The sequence below is a fragment of the Crocodylus siamensis genome, chromosome 2 (genome assembly GCF_052110815.1).
Source record: "Crocodylus siamensis isolate JL-2025a chromosome 2, ASM5211081v1, whole genome shotgun sequence".
Classification (NCBI taxonomy): domain Eukaryota; kingdom Metazoa; phylum Chordata; order Crocodylia; family Crocodylidae; genus Crocodylus; species Crocodylus siamensis.
In genome coordinates, this window is record NC_143396.1 from 95,813,163 (window position 1) to 95,831,702 (window position 18,540).

At 40.0% G+C, this 18,540-nt stretch overlaps 1 protein-coding gene across 11 annotated transcripts in view; it reads left to right on the top strand.

The window, feature by feature from the left end:
• ARFIP1 (ARF interacting protein 1) overlaps positions 1–18,540 on the top strand; it is a 90,960-nt gene that overhangs the window by 40,877 nt on the left and 31,543 nt on the right. For 8 of the 11 annotated variants that reach the window (XM_090036410.1, XM_090036413.1, XM_090036414.1 and 5 more), the window contains 3 exons: positions 7,769–7,877; positions 12,227–12,322; positions 14,887–14,996. In XM_090036410.1, the coding sequence (XP_089892536.1) occupies positions 7,769–7,877; positions 12,227–12,322; positions 14,887–14,996 (315 nt within the window). The remainder of the gene's footprint in view (positions 1–7,768; positions 7,878–12,226; positions 12,323–14,886; positions 14,997–18,540) is intronic. The other 3 variants (XM_090036417.1, XM_090036407.1, XM_090036406.1) reach the window with 2 other exon arrangements.

Consider the following 18,540-nt stretch of genomic DNA (forward strand, 5'->3'; position numbering starts at 1 on the left):
CTTGGGTGGCTGGGGTGTGTTCACTGCCACCACAAACTTCCCCAGCAGTGGCTCAAACTTGGACCTGCGCAACCAATTGCCACCTGCCTTCTTGGCGGCGCATGCACAGTTGGCCAGAAGCATGACAGGCAGACAAACTAAGCCCTTTATTATATTAGAATTATTTTTTTACAGAGCAGTAACAGTCTACATCTCCATATGTATTTTTGAATAAAAATAAAATAATATAAAATAGTAAAATAATAATATATAATTATAATTATATAATTATAAATAATATAAAATAGTAATTGTTTCATGTTTATATTAAAATGCAGTGAACTGCATATAGCATCATGCAGAAATATGCAGCCAAAGAACCCCCCTCCAGTTCTAAATGGCTGAATTTACTTGACTTCCCCTCCCCCCCCCACACCGGTCTTTTAACAAATTAATACAATGCTAATATCTGATGTATTGCTTCAAATAAAGTTTATTCTGTTCAAACAAATACCAGAGTAAAGGACAGTTGAAATCATTGTTTCCAGGACTAAACTCTGTCATAAAGGTGTTGCTGTATTTTAACTTGTCTTCATATGCTCTAGAAATAAATTTTAAAGGAAATCTGTTATTATGGAAACTGGTTTTGCTTTCTTATATCAAACCACAAAAACCTGCATGGTAGTCTACTGCTGCAAAGGGCTGTACTTCTGACAGCTTAGGAAAGAAGGCTGTGGGAATTATTGATAGTAAGAATGGGGGAAGATTTAACTGGGAAGATGGCCTGTAAGATGGGAGGTGGAATAGAGGAAATATGTAGGAGATGTGATGTGAGAGGAGTTCCATAAGATAAATACCAGGGTGGAAAAACCTGAAGCCACAAAGAAAGGAAGCAAAGGGGAATAAGAAGTAAAGTGGATTGGATTGAGTGTAGGGGGAAAATGAAGCATAGATCTATGTAAGGAAAGATATCGTGGTTTTGGAGAAAAGCTTGAAAAGATATCAACGTAAGAAAACTATGCAGGATGCAAAAGGTGATTGGTAGGATGCAAAAGGTAGGTGATTGGAGTGGGAGGAGAGGAAGATTTTACAGTCAGGAGTTTTGGATTGACTTGGCATTGTTGTGGGCTGAGAATATCAACCAGGGCAAAAGGCAACCGAGTTTCTTAACTGTGAGGGAAGGGCAGGACATGAGGAAGAAACAGAGTAGCAACATTTTTTGCCTTGCTGAAATCAGTATGCTTTAAATTCCCATGTGACTTAAAAATAAGACTTACATAGTTTTGAAAAGTTTGTCCAAAGCCTAAAGGAAAATTTTGTCTAAGATTTCTCTGTCCAATCTGCTACCCTGCCCTCTGCTGCTTTCTGTTCTCTGCCCTGTGCTCCCATCCCAATCTTTTGCTCTGTTTTTGGCACCCTGCTGTATCTGCTGCTGTGTTCCCTTGCTCCTTCCCTGATTTGCTGCATGCCACATAAAGAGGCTGACTCTGCCACTTGTGGCACATGCACTGCAGGTTGGCCACCCCTGCTTTAACGAGTCATCAATGCATGGTCACCCAGTTAAATTGAATGAAGTTTAGTATTTGTGTGTGCTAGTTCTCATTCCTCCTCTGTCTTTCCTCCAAGTAGCACATGGAACTAAAATACTGTCCCATTTTTATGCTGTTAATTGGCTGCAAATTGTGATACTTACTCATTGTCAGTGCCAAACTATTGACATTTACCATTTTTAGCAGAAATAGTACTACAACATTGATTTTGCAACTTAATAGATCTGATTTTTCTTTCACAGTTGTCTCCCTTGCTTTTTTCCCCATTGTAGGGAAATGATACAGTCTTGACATCTGTACTTCAGTTCAGGACCATAGTCCTCACCTCAGTTAGCACTTCCTGAACTGTTAACCATGTACATTCTTTATGAGATCCATCTGCAAAACTTGACTGTCATCACTTTAGATCTAGTCTATAGTAGAAAAATGTCACTGGTTTAGTGGCACTGAATAGTTTGTAAATTGATCCATTTAAACCAATGCAAATGCCTGCTCTAAATGCACTGAAGGCAGATTAACTCTTGATAAACCTTGTTTAGTTCCAGGTAATAACTTCAATGCCAGCTTTTAAAAAAATTAAGTTTAACCAAATTTTTAAGTGGGTTTAAACTGTCTTGAGTAGATCAAATTAATCAGATACTTCTTGAGTTTCCCTTTGTGTTCACTCCTAGTGTGCCCCGAGGGCTTGTCTTCACAGTTACTCAGGAAAGCTCCACTGTGTGTGTTGATAAATAAATCAAATTACTCAAGAAATACCTAATTTATATGATCAGATTTTCTTCCTAATGGAAATAACCTGACAAGAACCAAAACCTTTGCTGTGCCTGCTGAGGGGCAATAATAGCACATTTTAAGTTTTTACTTCAATTCAGATATGTGCTTAATAAAGGAATTGATAAGAACAAGGTAATGATAAAAATGCATCCACCATACGTGCTTGACCCATCTTCCATTTGGCTAATCTTAACTGAAGCAACTTTGAAAGTGAGGGCATGTGAAAGCGTTTTGAGTAGGCATGGTCTCTTACAGATACTTCTTGTTAGAATAATAAACTAGTTCCTGGCAGCCTGTTTCTCATTTTGTTGCGTTCTGTAACCAAGCTAATGATATTTTGTCTAGGTTCATCTTGCCATGGAGAGAGAGAGATACACAAACACACACATTTTATATATACACACGTGTGTGTGTGTACACACTTGTTCAAGAACAAGTTTACTGGGTCAGTGGAGAGGCCTTCTGAAAATGTATTTGTATGTATGTGTGTGTGTGTAGATATATAAAATAATGCCCACACCATTTTTTGGTAGCACAGGTACCAGTGCCGTATATACTGGGGTCACTGGTACTGTGTTCTGACAAGACTTCGACCTAGACTCTCTCATTGCCTGCACAGTCTCCTATATCCATCACGGCTGCTTTTAAATCTCCTGTGGATAGGATAGTAGTGTCACTCTGCAACCACAGTTCTATTTCCTATGATGTCTCTCCCTTGTCAGTAGTATCCAAGACTTTTGTTAGCATCCAAGCCCCAGGTTCTGAAAAAGAAAACTCTGCATCTGATCTCTATGCAGATAATAATCTGGTAATAATTTCTCGTAAGAGTGGATCACACACTTCCTGTTTTAGGCAACTAAGTATTAGTTCCTACATCTAAGGAAATGTATTAATTTGTATTGGCATTGCTAGGCAAAAAGAGTCATTTGCCTAGGTGATTTTTGTCTTTACCCAGGTTGATTTTTTTTTTTTTTTTTTTTTTTTTTTTGAGGATGACCTTGAAAGGAGTCTTTTTTTTGCCACTAGTCTTATTTTCCCTGGTTTGTCTTTGGTAACACTATGTACCCCACCTATATGGGGAACAGTTCTCTAGCTGAGGCAACATTGTCAACAGATATAAGCCTGCTCATTCCAAGTTGTTACATAGAATTCATGTGCATGGCCTAGATTCCAGATCAGCAAGGATTTAGCTTCTGTAAATATTTTTCCACCCTGACTTAATTATTTTCTCATCAGTTTGGTTCTTTTCAAGAACAAGTTTACTGGGTCAGTGGAGGGCCCTTCTGAAAAGTCCACCTTTAAGTGACTGAGGCTTAATTTGGATTCTGAACTTTAAACATAACATCTTTTCCTAAAGCAGACATAGACGCTTGTATACTTAAAATGACTCATCATCATGATGTAAAATTGTTCATGGCAGGTTTGACTAGAAGTATAGCTATCACTCAGCATGGCTGCGTCTAACACCTGTTTGTATTTTGTGCCTTTGACACTCTATAGACAATTATGTAACTACTGTCTTCTTCCCCTGCCCAAGCTTAGAACTGTCATATTTGATAGGGAAAGAGATAATTAAGTACTTGTCAGCTCAGGAGGAAAAGTTTTTCTTCATGTTTTCATCTGGTCACTAAATAATATTATCACAAGATTCATGTGCAGTATCAGAACTTTGAGGTCTTTGCTAATGTTTTATTTAAGGCTGCATACTTATGTCAAAATGATCTGGGAGAAGTCTTCCAGGTTTGTTTTCCTAGTAGAAAAACTTACCCAGAGGCACCTGAACAGACATTTTATGCCAAACCCTTGATGAGCAGCCTGTGCACACATCTTGGTGTACTCTGCAGACTCCCTCAGTCTGCCTGAAAACAGATGGCAGCAGTAAACAGGGCAGCATTGATTGGCTGATCCAGACTGTTCAGGGTCAGCCTGTGTCTCCTCTCTTGAGAAAGGGGTACATTTTGCTCCGTGCTTTGTTAGTAAAAGTCCAACAAGTGACAGTCTCCCTGGGAAGTGTGGGAACAAAGGACAATGGCTGAGGTGCTGGAGGACTGTACCATGGCAAGTCTCAGAAAAGACCATGTACAGACATTCTGTCTCCCAAGAGAAACTCTCTTAGAATTTTAACCCTGGTCGTTCCTGTGTTATTTTTTTTCCTGGACTGGTCCATGTTTGCTCTAGAAGAAATATCCTGAACACCCATGGTTTCTCCTGGGAGGGCAGCAACTCTTTTAGGAGAATCTGCATGTCTGTACGTGGCATATAGCTTATACTATAGAAAATTAAGTTACTTTTTGAGAAGTAGACTTGGTGTGCTTGTTTCTACATGCTCCTATTTAGATTTCATTCCTATGTCTTAAATTTAAGATAAAAACAATATTAAGCCCTACCCCTTAAGAACTTGATCAGATCAAGCTTTTCACACATCCTGCCTGATATACCTTCACATTTATCTCATGAATTGAATCTGGATGAATTATTACTGCCTAACAAAAGCATAAGATATCCTAATGCCAGTCTATCAGTAAGAAATTAAATATTCTTGTCACCTTTCCTGTTAACTTTGTGGGCACTTACGTTTATATAAAGTAAAACATCTATTTGTGGCTCTAGAGAGGTCTTGCTCATATGATTAAGTAATTCAAACATCATCAGTGTTCCCAATATCACAAAACAGTGATTGTTCGGGTGGGGTAGGGGGAAACCATTCCAACTCTGAGTGTACAAATATTGTTTGGTTCACCCTTTTTTTCTGAAAAGCCTGAGAAAAGAAATGAACTTAGCTTCTATTCTGTTAACGTTCCAAGTTAGCAATTAGCAATAGTGTGAATGCTTTCTCTGTTCTTTTTCACTGCCTGCCCTCCAAATACAGGAGTAATTTTAATTTTACAATGCACAGTGTCGCTTATTCTAAGAAGTGGAAGAGGTCAGGTGACCAAAAACTTACTCTTCCTTTCATGAAGGAAGGGCAGCTAATGGGGAAGGTTGGGGAATCCCTTATTTTCAGTGAAAAGCAACTCCATTCAGTGGTTTTGTTTTAAAATGTAATCCTCTGGTGAGTGACTAAATAAAAATGAAAGTGGAATTCCATATTTATATCCATCTCCTCTTTTTACTTCTTCAGTTGTCAAACATGATTTTTCTAACTACCAAATTCACAAACACAGCTGGGGACTTGAATGTAAAGATTAATCTTTTTCAGTTGTTGGTAGCAAGAGAATTCTGAGGATACAATTGTAGGGATTATTACTAGTCCAAAACACATTGTTCACTTATGCTTCGTTTATATCTGGCTTTGGTCTTCATTTAATGTTTTGTAGTAATATAACTAAAGTTGTATGAATATTCGATTATTTTGATTCACTGGTAGTCCTGAAAAATGCCAACAGCAAACATTTCATTTTAGAGGAAACTAAGAGTTTGACTTTTGGGAGATCTTTATCCTTTTGGAATTTAGAATTTTTAAAGCAAAAAAAAATTAAAAATGGGATTGGAGGAATCCCCAGAATATATCCATTTGAAAATATGAGCGCAAAATATTTAGACCAAAAAATGCCCCAAACCATTCAAATTCAATATGAATCCTTAAGTAGTTTTGGTCTACCCAAGTCTTAAATTTCTTGTGAATAAGATATTCAAGAAAGAACTTTGGTAAATTTTAAATACAACAGTTGAAAATAATCTTCAGGCCTTGTTAACAATGACTTTAGGCTGTCTTCTGACCAAAAATGGTGTTATATGTAGCTGGAGGTAGGTGTTCTAACTGAAAATCAGAGTGAAGACATAGCTAACTTTTAGACCAATGCTGATACTTTCCTAATATTTGTTGACGCAAGGAAAAGTCCCAGAAGTTGTTCTTACAAGTAGAAGCACAAGAGCAATCCTTTTCACATACATTAAACAGACTGAAGTGAAGACAGTGACAGAATCTAGGTTTTGGCTTGCCCTTCAGACATGTGCTAGAACTGTAACAGTCTTATCTTTGCTTCTAAAACACAATAAAAATCTTAGTGATGTGCAAATATGGTGTATTGTCTAATAAAGATTCATGCTTTATATGGTTGCAGTTTTTTATTAAAAAGTTTGTTAGTTGTAAACTTAAAAATGCAGTGAAGTCAGATGTATGAATAGATTACAGGATATTATTTTAAGTGATCCTTGCAAAAGCAGAACCATCCTTCAGTCTTTTAATACATTAACAGAATTTTAAGAATTTTATAGTTGAGATAAACCTATATTGCTTGTGAAGGTGGAGGTCAGTTTCTTGAAGCTGAAAGAAGATCTGGTGCTCAGGACTTTAGGCACAAGGCTAACCAGGAAAGCATTTTGATTAATGTGTTGGTTTGTTTTGTTTTTTTTAAGGTGAAAGTGTTTCTGATATGTTATACCACAGGTTTCCCTGTCTTGTAATCTGGGTGTACGTGTTGTGTATTTTTTGTCTCATCCATTTTAGCTTTTGCCTACATCTAGTGTGTTCACAATATATGTGTGAACATGTTAGATGTTTGTAAGCGATAAGCATGAACAAAGCATTTGAAGATGTATTTGGCTCTACATATCCAATAAATAGGGGAAAATTTTGTCTTGGCTTTCCTGTGGAAAAAACCCTCTGTAACTCCCTCCCCTGCCCTTCCTGCCATCCCTCCCCCTCCACCCTTCCTTTACTCCGACCCCTTCTAGGCTGGGAATTTAATAGCAGGCCTTCTATATTTGTCCCCCAGGGGATACTCAGGACCGGATCTTGTTCCACCTCTTAACTGCCTGAGGGTGATCCTACTTCATTCTGCTCGAGTCCCATAAAGCATTTAAATCAAAAGGTGCTAGTCTTGCTCTTGCTTTTTGTGACTGTCTTTTAAAATAAGATGATAACATGTTACAAATGTAGGCATTAATGCTTTTTTGTTTGTTTGTTTTTCTTAGGGACTTGAGCAGGGGGGAATAGGATCTGGCCCTCTGATTTCTGCAGCTTAGGTTGCTTTTCAAGGTGGACTAAACTGCACAAAGGTACTCAGTGCAGAGTGTGAGTGTCTACATAGGCAACTGTTGCAAAATCGTTTATTTTAGTTTTTCTCATGTGAACAAGCCTACAGGAGGGTCATGAGGCTTCTAGTTCCCAGTTATTCGTGAGATGTTTGTAGGAGTTAATCACTGAAAAATAAAGCTAAATATGTATTGTGTGCCTAAATAACTTCTTCAGTAAATTGACATTATAGAGGGAAGAGTTTTTCTTTCATATACTTCAGTGAATAAAAAGAGTTTAATCTCTGATGTATTTTGTAAACACTACAACAGGTTTATAAGAATGTTTGGCCCTAATGCATCATAATAGAATGCCATTCCACCATAAATGAGGTTTTGTGCCACAGACAGAATAGTTTAAAGTGATCTGCACAAGATAATGTAATGCCTAAATGTTTTCTTATTTGGGTTTTTGCATGAATTTTCCTTTTTATTCGCATGTTTCCAAGGATTTGAAACATTCATTACCAGTTGGACTTGGACTCTCTGAAACCAAAATAACATCTCATGGCTCTGACAACACCAAAGAGGGAGTCACAGAAGCAGGACCGTTCCAAGGTAATAGTAACTGCTTGAATGTCTCAATTTTTAATGATAACAATTCAGCTGACACAGGTTTGTTTTGGAATTGCATGAAATCCACCTCTCAGTTATCAGATTCTCAGACTTGACAGCTGCCTTGATCACTTTTGTATAGTAATGATTGTGAAGGTGTGACATGCTTGCTACTAAAATGGCAATATTAGATTATCAGTTTCTCAAGGGGAAAATAAAAACTGCTAACGGACTATACCAACTTTTTAACTAGCTTCCAGTTTTATGTAAGAGTTGCCTTTCTTATCAGTATCTTGGAACCCATAACAATGTTTCTTCATGTTAGATGTGTGTTCATGTAATATATATGAAACTCTCCAAAGAAAGAAGAAACTTTTATTTTGTTTAGAACTCTAATTGTCTTTAAAGAATTAGAAGTATTACTTATTGTAAACTTACATAGTGGAATTGATTTTTATTTTTTTTTCTTCCCAACTATCACTCTAAAGTAGCCAGTTTAGCTTTCTGAAGTTAATAGAGTTAGAACTTCCCCAGTGTTAGGTTTGCTGTTTCTACTGACACTAAATTCCCCCTCCTCCTCCCTTTTTTGTCATGGTGCATGTATTAAGTTCCTGTAAGTATGAAAAAAAATGGATTATACTGAAAATAGAAGAGCATAGAGCCACGGGGTTCTTCAAGGTGAATAGACCTAGTTTTGCTGTTAATGTACTAAAAGGCTACATCCTTTGCGGGGGGGGGGAGGGGGAACATATTTAACATCTGTGATTTTTAAACAAATGCTGTACTTCAGGGGAATGAAGTCTTTTTGAAAACTGACTTGATTGCACTATGAATCACAAGCTAGTGGGTTTTTTGTATTGAATGTAAATTTCACACGGTATCCTAGTAACCATTTTTAGTATGTAATTAAAGCTAACACTGAAATTATAAAATAAACTAGTGATATCACTCTTTGTTTCTCTTTATCCGACTGTGTCTGGAAACAATAATGAACACCAGGAAACAGGACATTCATGTGAAGTTGTAATAAACTATTGCGTGGTTTATTTTATCTAGAGCAGAATTATGAATTTAAGACCTAAATGAATAACAAATGAGCAGATGTGAACATGAGTCTTTGTAGCAGCAAATTAATTTACATATATCATTTGTTGCTTTTATAAGTTTAAAACTTTACATTTTGGTTTATATCCTGACTTAAAAAAAATTACTTAGTTAATGTCTTGGTTTCACCATCTTTGAATCTAGCTGTCTGGCTAATAAAAGCTGTATAAATGTATAGCAAACAAGTGTTCTCCATCACTACACTTATTCTGTCTGTAATGAATTAAGAAATCCATGAAACAGCCATTGTTGCAGAAGATAATTAACTGGTATCCAAGATGCTGTTCAAACTGCGTTAATCATTTTGGAATATTGCAAATGCTCTATGTTGGTAAGAAATCCTTAGCTCTTCCATAATTTCTGGATCACCATGGCTACAACATCACTCTTACACTACTTCATAGTTGGTCCAATAAAGGATATCATCCTAAGAAATAGGGGTGCACCGATATATCAGTTGGCTGTTGGTTCAGCACTGGTAAAAGGAGAAATTACATTATCGGCTATTTTTGGTCATTGTAGCTAATAATTATGGCCGCGTGCCCAGGGCACCCAGTGAATGTAGTCCGGTCACCACGCCCTACTGCTGGCCCAAGCCTGTGGCAGACGACTGGTTCCAGCGAGTGGTGAGAAGGGGAGGTGGAGGGAGCTCCAGGAAGCGGTCACTGGACATCATGCTCAGCAACAAAGGGATCATTACTGGCTTCTGCTGCTGCCAGAGCAAGCCATGCATGCAGCAGGGGCCTTATCACTGGGACTGCTCCTGGGACATTGGGCTGTGTGCAGGCAGGGGAAGGTACTATGCAAGGGACATTCTTTCTGCTCCACTGGGCACTTTTGCAAATATAGCTTCTCCTTGGTGGCCATGGGAGCTTGGCTGTGCGGAGCCTGCTGGCACTGAGGCAAGTGTGCTCTGGGGTCCATATATGCCTGGCACTGCTGTTCATGTGAGGGTCTGCCCCACCTGCTTGGGACAGATCCATGGGTTGAGCGGGGCTGTGGGTAGGAGCCATGAGCAAGGGGACAACATGCATGGGAATAAGGTGGTCACCGCCTTCCTGATTGAGGGCCAGAGCAGGCAGGAGGCGGGTGTGTGTGTTAAATGCAAAACAAACAAACAAAAAGGTTTATTTATGTCAGTAGTTTAAAATGCCTTGCACTGTTACTAAATATCAGTTATCAGATCGATATCAGTCAATATGGTTGGTTAATCATCAGCTATCGGTATCGGCCATGAAAATCTTTATCGGTGCACCCCTACTAAGAAATCCTTGCCTCTTGCACAACTATTTTTGCAATGGAACTTGTATAAGATGTGTAGGACAGTGGTGTTTACTTTGTTGGCCCCATGGGCTAGATAAGTGGCGAAGGACCACTGTGCAGGCTGGATCCAGTGTGGGGTCAGTGTGCAGGGTCAATCCTTGGTGTGATCTGGCATGCCAGTCTGGCCTTGTGTGCTGGATTTGGCTTTAGAGTGACTCCACAGAACCACCCAGCCCTTTGTGCTGAATATGGTTTCAGCCTAAACTGGCACACAGAACTGTCATCCAATTCACAGGTGTCCCCAGAGCTCCAAAAACTTGGCAGCTGGGGAGTCGTGGCAGCATTAATGGCCATAGCTATGGAAATCATAACAATTAAATGCTGCCACTGCTCCCCCTGGCTGCCAAATTTCCAGACTCGTGGGGAGTCCTGCAGTCCAGGTGACATGGCCCTGTGGATCACACTTGGCCCCTAAGGCCAAAGATTGAACACCACTGATATAGAACATAATTTATTCCTAATCATCTTTTTGTGAATGAGGAATTAGGAAATTAGGAAACTTCCTTGTGGAAATTAGACCTCAACTATTACAAATAATAAAAAGATAAAATATTGCCCCATTTTGAACATTTTTCAACTTTTGTCAAAATTACTTAAGAGGGAAGAATTTAAATTGAAGTCCTTAGATGGGGGAGGTATGAAAAACAAATCATAACTAAGACTGCATGTTGCTGTGCAAGATAGAAGGGAAACTATAAACATAGGAATGAAATGCTGTTCCTAGCTTGCTTACACATCCCTAGACTTTCAGTAAGATTCTGTATTTAGACTTTTGTAACTTCAGAATCCAGTTGTAGCTATTACAGAATGTTAAGTCAGGAAAGGAAAAGTTTAAAGTCTTGGACACTCAATTTAATATTGTTTTTGGTGTAGTCTAACAATTTAATTAAAGTGTTTATACTTACAGTTGGCGGGGAGATGCTTCATGCTTCAAAGATTCCATAATGGACATTAGAAAAAAAAATCATTGTTTCAGTTACTTAGAGAGATTTTGGTGATGGTGAATCTGTGAAATAACTTGTGGAAGTCACTAGTGTGCTCAAGGAGTATTTTGAAGGCATGTTGACCCAGTAGATCTTTAAAAAGCTTGAAGAAATAGCTTATCAGTTTATCAACTGAGGCACAAAATGAACTCCTCACTTGCATGTTAATTAGCTAATGCCAAAATAAACTAAACTATCATGTAAAATTTTGTAAGGATGCCTTTGCTGCAGTTAAATGAGTAACTTGATTATTTCTCTTGTGTGATTGGAAATGCACAAATCTATCAGTAGTACATTAGAATATCCAAAAGTGGGAGTAAGTGATGCCAATAACTTTGGTATGCTTAATGGAATGAATATTTTTTTCACTAGAAAGTTCTCTTCTCAAAAAATGTTAACTTTTTAGATCCCTAATGTCTTGCTCCAGATCTCGCATTATTGCATAGTGTGCGAATGCATGTGTGTGTAATTATACATGATTAACTTCTGTTCTTGCACCTGCTAATATAAACCTGGAATTGAAACCAGGGTTAATGTATCTCAAAGTTCTAGTTATAACCCATTGAAAGTACAGATTGAATTTTACCTACAATTGACATCAGATTCCCATTGAAAAAAAAAATTAAACAGTTAATGTTGCATGGAATAATGTTTGTGAGTTTTTGCCTGCCCCATCTGTCACTTGTATTTTGAGAAATTTTAGTCATGCTGCCAATTTCTTGTTAGAGGGGAAAAATGATTAACTTAGGATAACTTGGATTAGTTCACATGAACAGCTGCAACTTTCCACCAGAAAATGTAATAATTCTTCCATACACTCTACTGGTTGCTGAGCCAAGTATATCTCCAATATTAAAAACTGTCTGTTTATACATAAAGAGTACATCTTTCTTTTTAAGAAGAAATTTAATTTTTTTATGGTTAAATGTGTCCCCCTTTCAGGTTCCTCAGCATCACCCAAATCATCTATTATATCTCCTAGCAGTGCAGCAGCTAGCAGACTGGCTGGACAAGGTTGTGATTTAATTATTCCCACAGGTATTCACTGCACTGAGCAGATAACGCCCTTGTCTCTGCTGACAACACTAACTCCTTAATATCTGTAATAATTTGATTTATTACTAGGTGGGGATGCAATTCTGACTTTTTTGGTAGTTCTTTTACCTCTGGGCTTATAAGCTTTAACAATCTGCAAAGTAACCTGTGCTTTTCTTTCTGTATAGCTTTCTGTTTCCAGAGCATTAAATGTAATTTATGTGATTTTACTCTTTAAACAACAAATAAAACAAACAATCATTAACAGAATATTTATGCAGGCGCTAAATCTCTCAATTTATATTGATGCTCAGCATTTTTCTTTTGTCTGTCAAAAGGAGCAACACAATCCAAAAGGCTAAGCATAGGATAGGACTTTGGAAATTCACAACACCAAATCTTGCTTTGTCACTGATTTGATCTGTCGCTGATGGTGAATTATGCCATCTTTTATGTCCATTTGCCCTCTCTTTAAAAAGGGGAGAATGGTAATTTATTTTTCTTGAGCATCTTATGAGGATTAATTACTTATGATGATTACTATTATTTAGCACTTTAAGGATTTAAAACCTGCTAGTACTTGGTGGTTATGTCTACATGAGACTCTGACTGCACAGTTGTTATTGAGCAGTCATTTAGTACTTGCTTACACAAGTATTAAATGACTGTGCAGTAACCGTTGTTACTATGCAGTAGCATTGCCGAATGGCTTTTAGGTGACACTGACTGTGCAGTAGCTCGTTACTGCTATGCAGTCAGTGTCTTGTGTAGACACAGCCAGTGTTACAGGAATATTTGTAGATACCTACAGACATCTCATTTTTCCAGCCCTTGTTAACAAAATAACCTGGCTGTGTAATATTTTTGTGTTAATATATAAATAATGTTTTGTATAATATACCATAGTTGGGGTTACACAAAATATGGTGAATGAATAGATAAGTTTTTCCTTCTCCCCTCAAGTTTGGATTGGCCTTTTGTTAGCATCTCAGTTCTGTTTACACAGGATAGTACTTTCAAAGGAAATTAAACGCTTCTATACTGACTCCTCCTTTTGCATTTGGCAGGCACTCTATGCTGCTGTTTTTTAGAATGGAAGTCAGCATGACTCTCAGTACATGCAGTGAAGTACATGAAAGCATGTGCAAGCAAACTACCGTGCCCTTCATATGTTGTTTTCCCCCTTTATTTGTAGGGTGTTAATACACTTGGCATAATTTGGGCTGGTACTGTAGACATGGCAAACATGCTGCCAACCAACCTGTGATTGCTATCATTTCTCAGCTCGGTGTTTGTATACATTTAATAAAAAAAATTAGTGCAGAATCGAATAGTTTTCCCTACTGATTTGTAACTTCTAAATGTTGGGACTGTTCATGACCCTTTAAAAATTAGTGGTAAAGAAGCCATAGCAAGCAATGCATTGGAATATTAATAGGGATGGATGGATTTCATAGTTTCTTGAATGATGATGACTTGATAGATATTAATTGCACAAAGTGTTAGGGTTTCTGTCCTAACATTAATTGAACATGCAGAGGATGAGCACAGTATGATCTAGAAAATGTTGTGAATTCCTCATTCCTGTGTTATGAGGAAACTTTTTTGACTGGGGTGGGCAACCTGTGACACTTAGGCCATAAGTGGCATGGACAACTGGTATGGGTGGCATGCAAGCCCTTGGTGTTAAGTAAAGAGGCACCAGAAAGGAATCGGGGAGCAGAACAGACAGGAAACTGTTGCAAGAGACGTCAGATGTTAGTGCCTCAAGTCATGTTAACCCTTCCCTTGCCCAGCAACCTCATTTTTACATGGTGAGTAAGGATCCTAAGCACAGGGTTCAGTGACCAGAGGAGGCCACTCTTACAGCAGCATCCTACTCTGCTCTGTATGATTGTAGCTTAACTACTCCCTCCCTTCGGCTTTTCAGTGTGCAAACTCCATCAGATGTGCCTGTGTGGGAGTGGATGAGAGAGGCACTTGCGGCAGGGAGGGCTTAATTGTGGAATACATGTATTTAAAAAAAAAAAAAAAAAAAAAGGCTGGCCACCCCTGTTTTAGATATTTGTCTATATCATGTGTTGATTGTTCTTGGCTATAGCAAGCAGTTTATATGTTTCTGTAAAGTATTAATTGCCTAGAGAGCATGAAAATGTTTTTTTAGGTTAGCTAACTCTAGCTGGGTGTTGGCTATAGAGGCTGCCAGTTTGGTTTTAATAATGAAGCACATCTCAAAAGCAATTTTGAAGGTCGCAACAAACTCTGCAAACATCACCATAAACTTTATTACTCAATAAAGCAGTTAATGTATGTGGGGTGTTGTATCTATTGAGTATAATCAAATATTTGTGTTTTTCCTTTATTGCATATATAGGCATACCTGACTTTTTAAGAGCAGTTCTGTTTCCTTCGTATGCATTTCACTACCGTCTTTCATATGCACTGAAATTAGCTGCAAAATTGGCTCTTGCATGCACAAATGCAGTTGCATGAACTTGGTGTACTTGACTTTTTGAAAGTCAAGTGTCTTTTATGTCTTAAAGGTAAACTTATTCTATCTTGCAAAGGTGGCAGAATGCAGCAGAAAAGTGGGCCAGTTGTGTTAGCAGATGAAGTAAAGAATCCAGCCATGGAAAAATTGGAACTTGTAAGAAAATGGAGCCTAAACACTTACAAGGTTAGTACTTTTTATGCATGTTAATTTCACAGATTTAGCCTAAATCTGCCAAAAGTCTCCTTACTATATAACTAAAAATTTGCAATCCTGTTATTGAGCAAAATCTATATATACAAGCTCACATTTTTTTTTTAATGCTTCAGTGACCTTTCAAAAAGAAAATAAATGAAACCTAGCTGGCAAAAAGAAGAGAAACTTGTATTGATTTTAGGCTTCATTAACTTGACAACATTGTGAATAGTCTTTTTATTTGTTTCTACCCCCTATTCTTATTTAACCTACAGGTTGTTATTTGTTTGAATGCTGATGGTTGAACTGTTTATTTTTGAATAATCATCACTGATTAATTAGCATTAGAGGATATTAAGTTGAAAGCGTGACAATTAATTCATTATCTTTCATCTTTTGACCCTTCATCTCTTCTGGATTTTTCAGTTATCACTTCTTTCAGATACAAACTCAGATGGTTGGAGGCATTCCAATACAAAAATGCCATGGAGATACAGGTTTATAAAGTTCACTTATTTACTCTTCTTTACTTGGAAGATACCTCTTCCAAGACAGCTACTGCAAGGTAACCTAGAACCTTGTCATTTGAATGCCAAGGTCCTTAGGGCCAGTCAGATAATGTCTTCCTGTCTGATAGGGATGGGAACCAGGAAATACGTTTTATAATTGTAGCTTAGCATTTGCTAGTAGAACTAGTTTAGATGTTTTTTTGGGGGGTGGAGACTTGCATTCTTTCTTGCCCACTTCTATTTGTTTTAGAATTTAAGTTTTTCAAGTAATTGAAATTACCTTTGGCAGTTGGATGGCCATTTCTAGCTGCTGCTTCTGTCTGCTGCATTCCTGCCAGAATTAAATCAGCCTTCTGTCATCCATTTTATGCTGTTCTTGAAAATCTTCTGTATTGTCCAGCTAGGTAACATCCTGTCTTTTAAGATTTGAATTTGGTTAATCGCAAATTTATAAAAAACTCCTTGGTTATGCTCCATGTTCCGCACCTTTCTGAGGAATACTTTTCTGGTAGATGTTGACTTGACCAGGAGATTGCAAGTGGTAGACTGGCTGCTAATCACTGTGCACTGCCTTTTGTAAGAGAAAGTTACCTGAGGATTTGGGCAGAATCCTGGCAAAATTAGCATTGGGTATTCATTTAAGAAGCTGTTTCCTCTGTCAGTCTTTCAGGCTGCATGATTGTTTTACCTTCTGGAAAAAGCAAACAAACAAAAAACCCAACAGTTTAAGAATTAAACATTTGAGAAATGAGCATCTATTGCTGTTGTTTCTTTTAACTATTCAAAGATTAAGCATTCTTGTCCATGTCTACTGAATGAAGTAGATTGTAAATCTAAATCAGTTGTGACCTGAAGTACCTGTACTAGAATAAAACTTATTCCAGCAGAAGCACACTCATCCACAGCTTTAGAAGTGCACCGATACATGGGGCTGTCCCTGGGGGGGGTACATGAATTGGGGTGACTGCTCTGGGACCTGCATTGTGGGGGGCCCTGTGGTCAGTGCTGTATAGGCCCCACCCATAGGTGGCAGAAGAGGAAAGCTAATGGGGCTCAGTCCCCCCAAACGCAGGGCAGCAGGTACAGCCAGAGGACAGCCCGGCTGCAGGGGGAAGGAGTGCATGCGCACTCGGATACCTACACACATGCAGCCAGGATCATAGGGCCAGTTGCAGACAGGTAAGTTCCTTTTAATCAGGCTGGGGTGAGGGACAGTTCGAGAGTGAGGTAGGGGCAGGGTGAATCATCCACCCCTGCCCCACTCCCTCCTGCACTGTGGTGATTGCCAGCTGGACTGGCTGGGGCCCTGTTCTCAGTGAATCAGACTCCAGCTGGTCCAGGTTGTGGGGTAGTCGGAGTCAGCATGGCGTGAGGAAGTGAAGAGGGGGTACGTGGGCCCTGTCCTGATCTTTGCACAGGGCAGGGGCAGGCCACAGCTGGGCTCTACCTCTGCTCCCTGCTCCTGCACCTCGCTGCCACTGCTGCTTTGAATGCGGATGTGGGGGAGGGGGTGGCCTCATGGCAGCAGCAGACCCTAGTCCCAAGCCTGGTGCAGCCTGGTGACTCCTCCAGAGCTGACTTGGCACTGGGAAGGTAAAGGGGTGGGGTGGGGCACGTAAGCCCACAAACCTTGCACACAGCAGGGGCAGGCCGCAACTGGGCTCAGCTTCTGCTCCCTGTGTCCGTGCCTTGCTGCTGCAGCCCTGAACCACCAGCCCTTTCCCTTCCCATTGCCTCTTCCTTCACAGAATCTCACACCTGGGGGTGGGTGTGAGGTGTGTGTGCGCACTCAGCCCTCCCAGTTTTTTTCTCTGCCTATGGCTCCACCACAGCTGCCATGCACCACCACTGCTGAGTATCACCAGCTCTGCCATTCACTACTGCCTCCCCACCCCCTGTTCTGCCAGTGCCACTCACCACCCCCGCCCCCCTGTGCCTAATACAGGCTGATATGCCCCTGGGTCTGCACATCCCTAGGGACAGCTCTGCCGATACATCAGTCCTATATTGGATTGGCACTGATTTAAGGAAAATTGACAGTATTGGTAATTGGCTTTTTTTTAGCTGATGTGGCCAATAATGTCGCTGTAAAATGCTCTGTGTGTCTGTTATGGGGGGAGGGGCAGATCAAGGCCCCAGCAGTCAGGAAGTGAGTGGGGCTGGGGAAGGAGCAGGTGCTGCACAGCTGGGGCAGGGTGCAGGATGAAGCTGTGAGCAGCCCGTCTGGCAGGTGAGGGAAGTGGGTGGTGGTTCCTGCCACTGCATGCATCCCTGGAGGGCATGGGGGATATGCGTCTTCAGACCTGCTCACGGGACAAGGACGGCCTGCTGCTGCAGGCTGAGGCCAGAGCTGCACTGGTGGCGGGGGTTGGGCTGGGCTGGGCTGTGCTGTGCTCAGGGTGGGTGGTGGCAGCACTGGGGGGGGGGGGGCCTACGGCAAATAGACATAGCCTGCAGCAGCAGCCTGCCCTCGCCCCACATGCAAATCTGGGGGGTATATACCCCCCATGTCCTCCCAGGGTGTGCGTAGTAGTGGGACCTGCCCCCTTTCCCCCGCAGCCCCCAAATGAGCCACTTGCATCTCTGTCCCACACTGCCCCAGCTGTGCAGCCCCTGCCCCAGCTCCAGCTCCACTCCCTGCCTTACAGTGGGGGTCTTGATCTTTCCATTCCCCTTCCCCCACAACAGACTTACCAGCTGGACACTGCTTTCTAAGCTGCCTGGCTGCATATCAGCATTCGGATTGGTATTAACCAATACGGTTTGTTAAAAATCAGCCATTGGTATCGAATAAAAAAAATCTGTTGGGTCACCCTTACACAGCATGCCTGGTATAAAACTCCCTCATCTGAAACCTGTATTGCATCTGCATGGAGGGCAGGGTGGACACATTTATGGAATCTTGTATCTAGGTTCTGCATCAAAAATGGATGCTTAACTTGGGATGGCAGTTTTTCACTTTGTAGTGGGCTTTCTTGGTTCCCCTCCTCAGGGAGGTCCCTGATAGCTGATCTTCTATAACATGT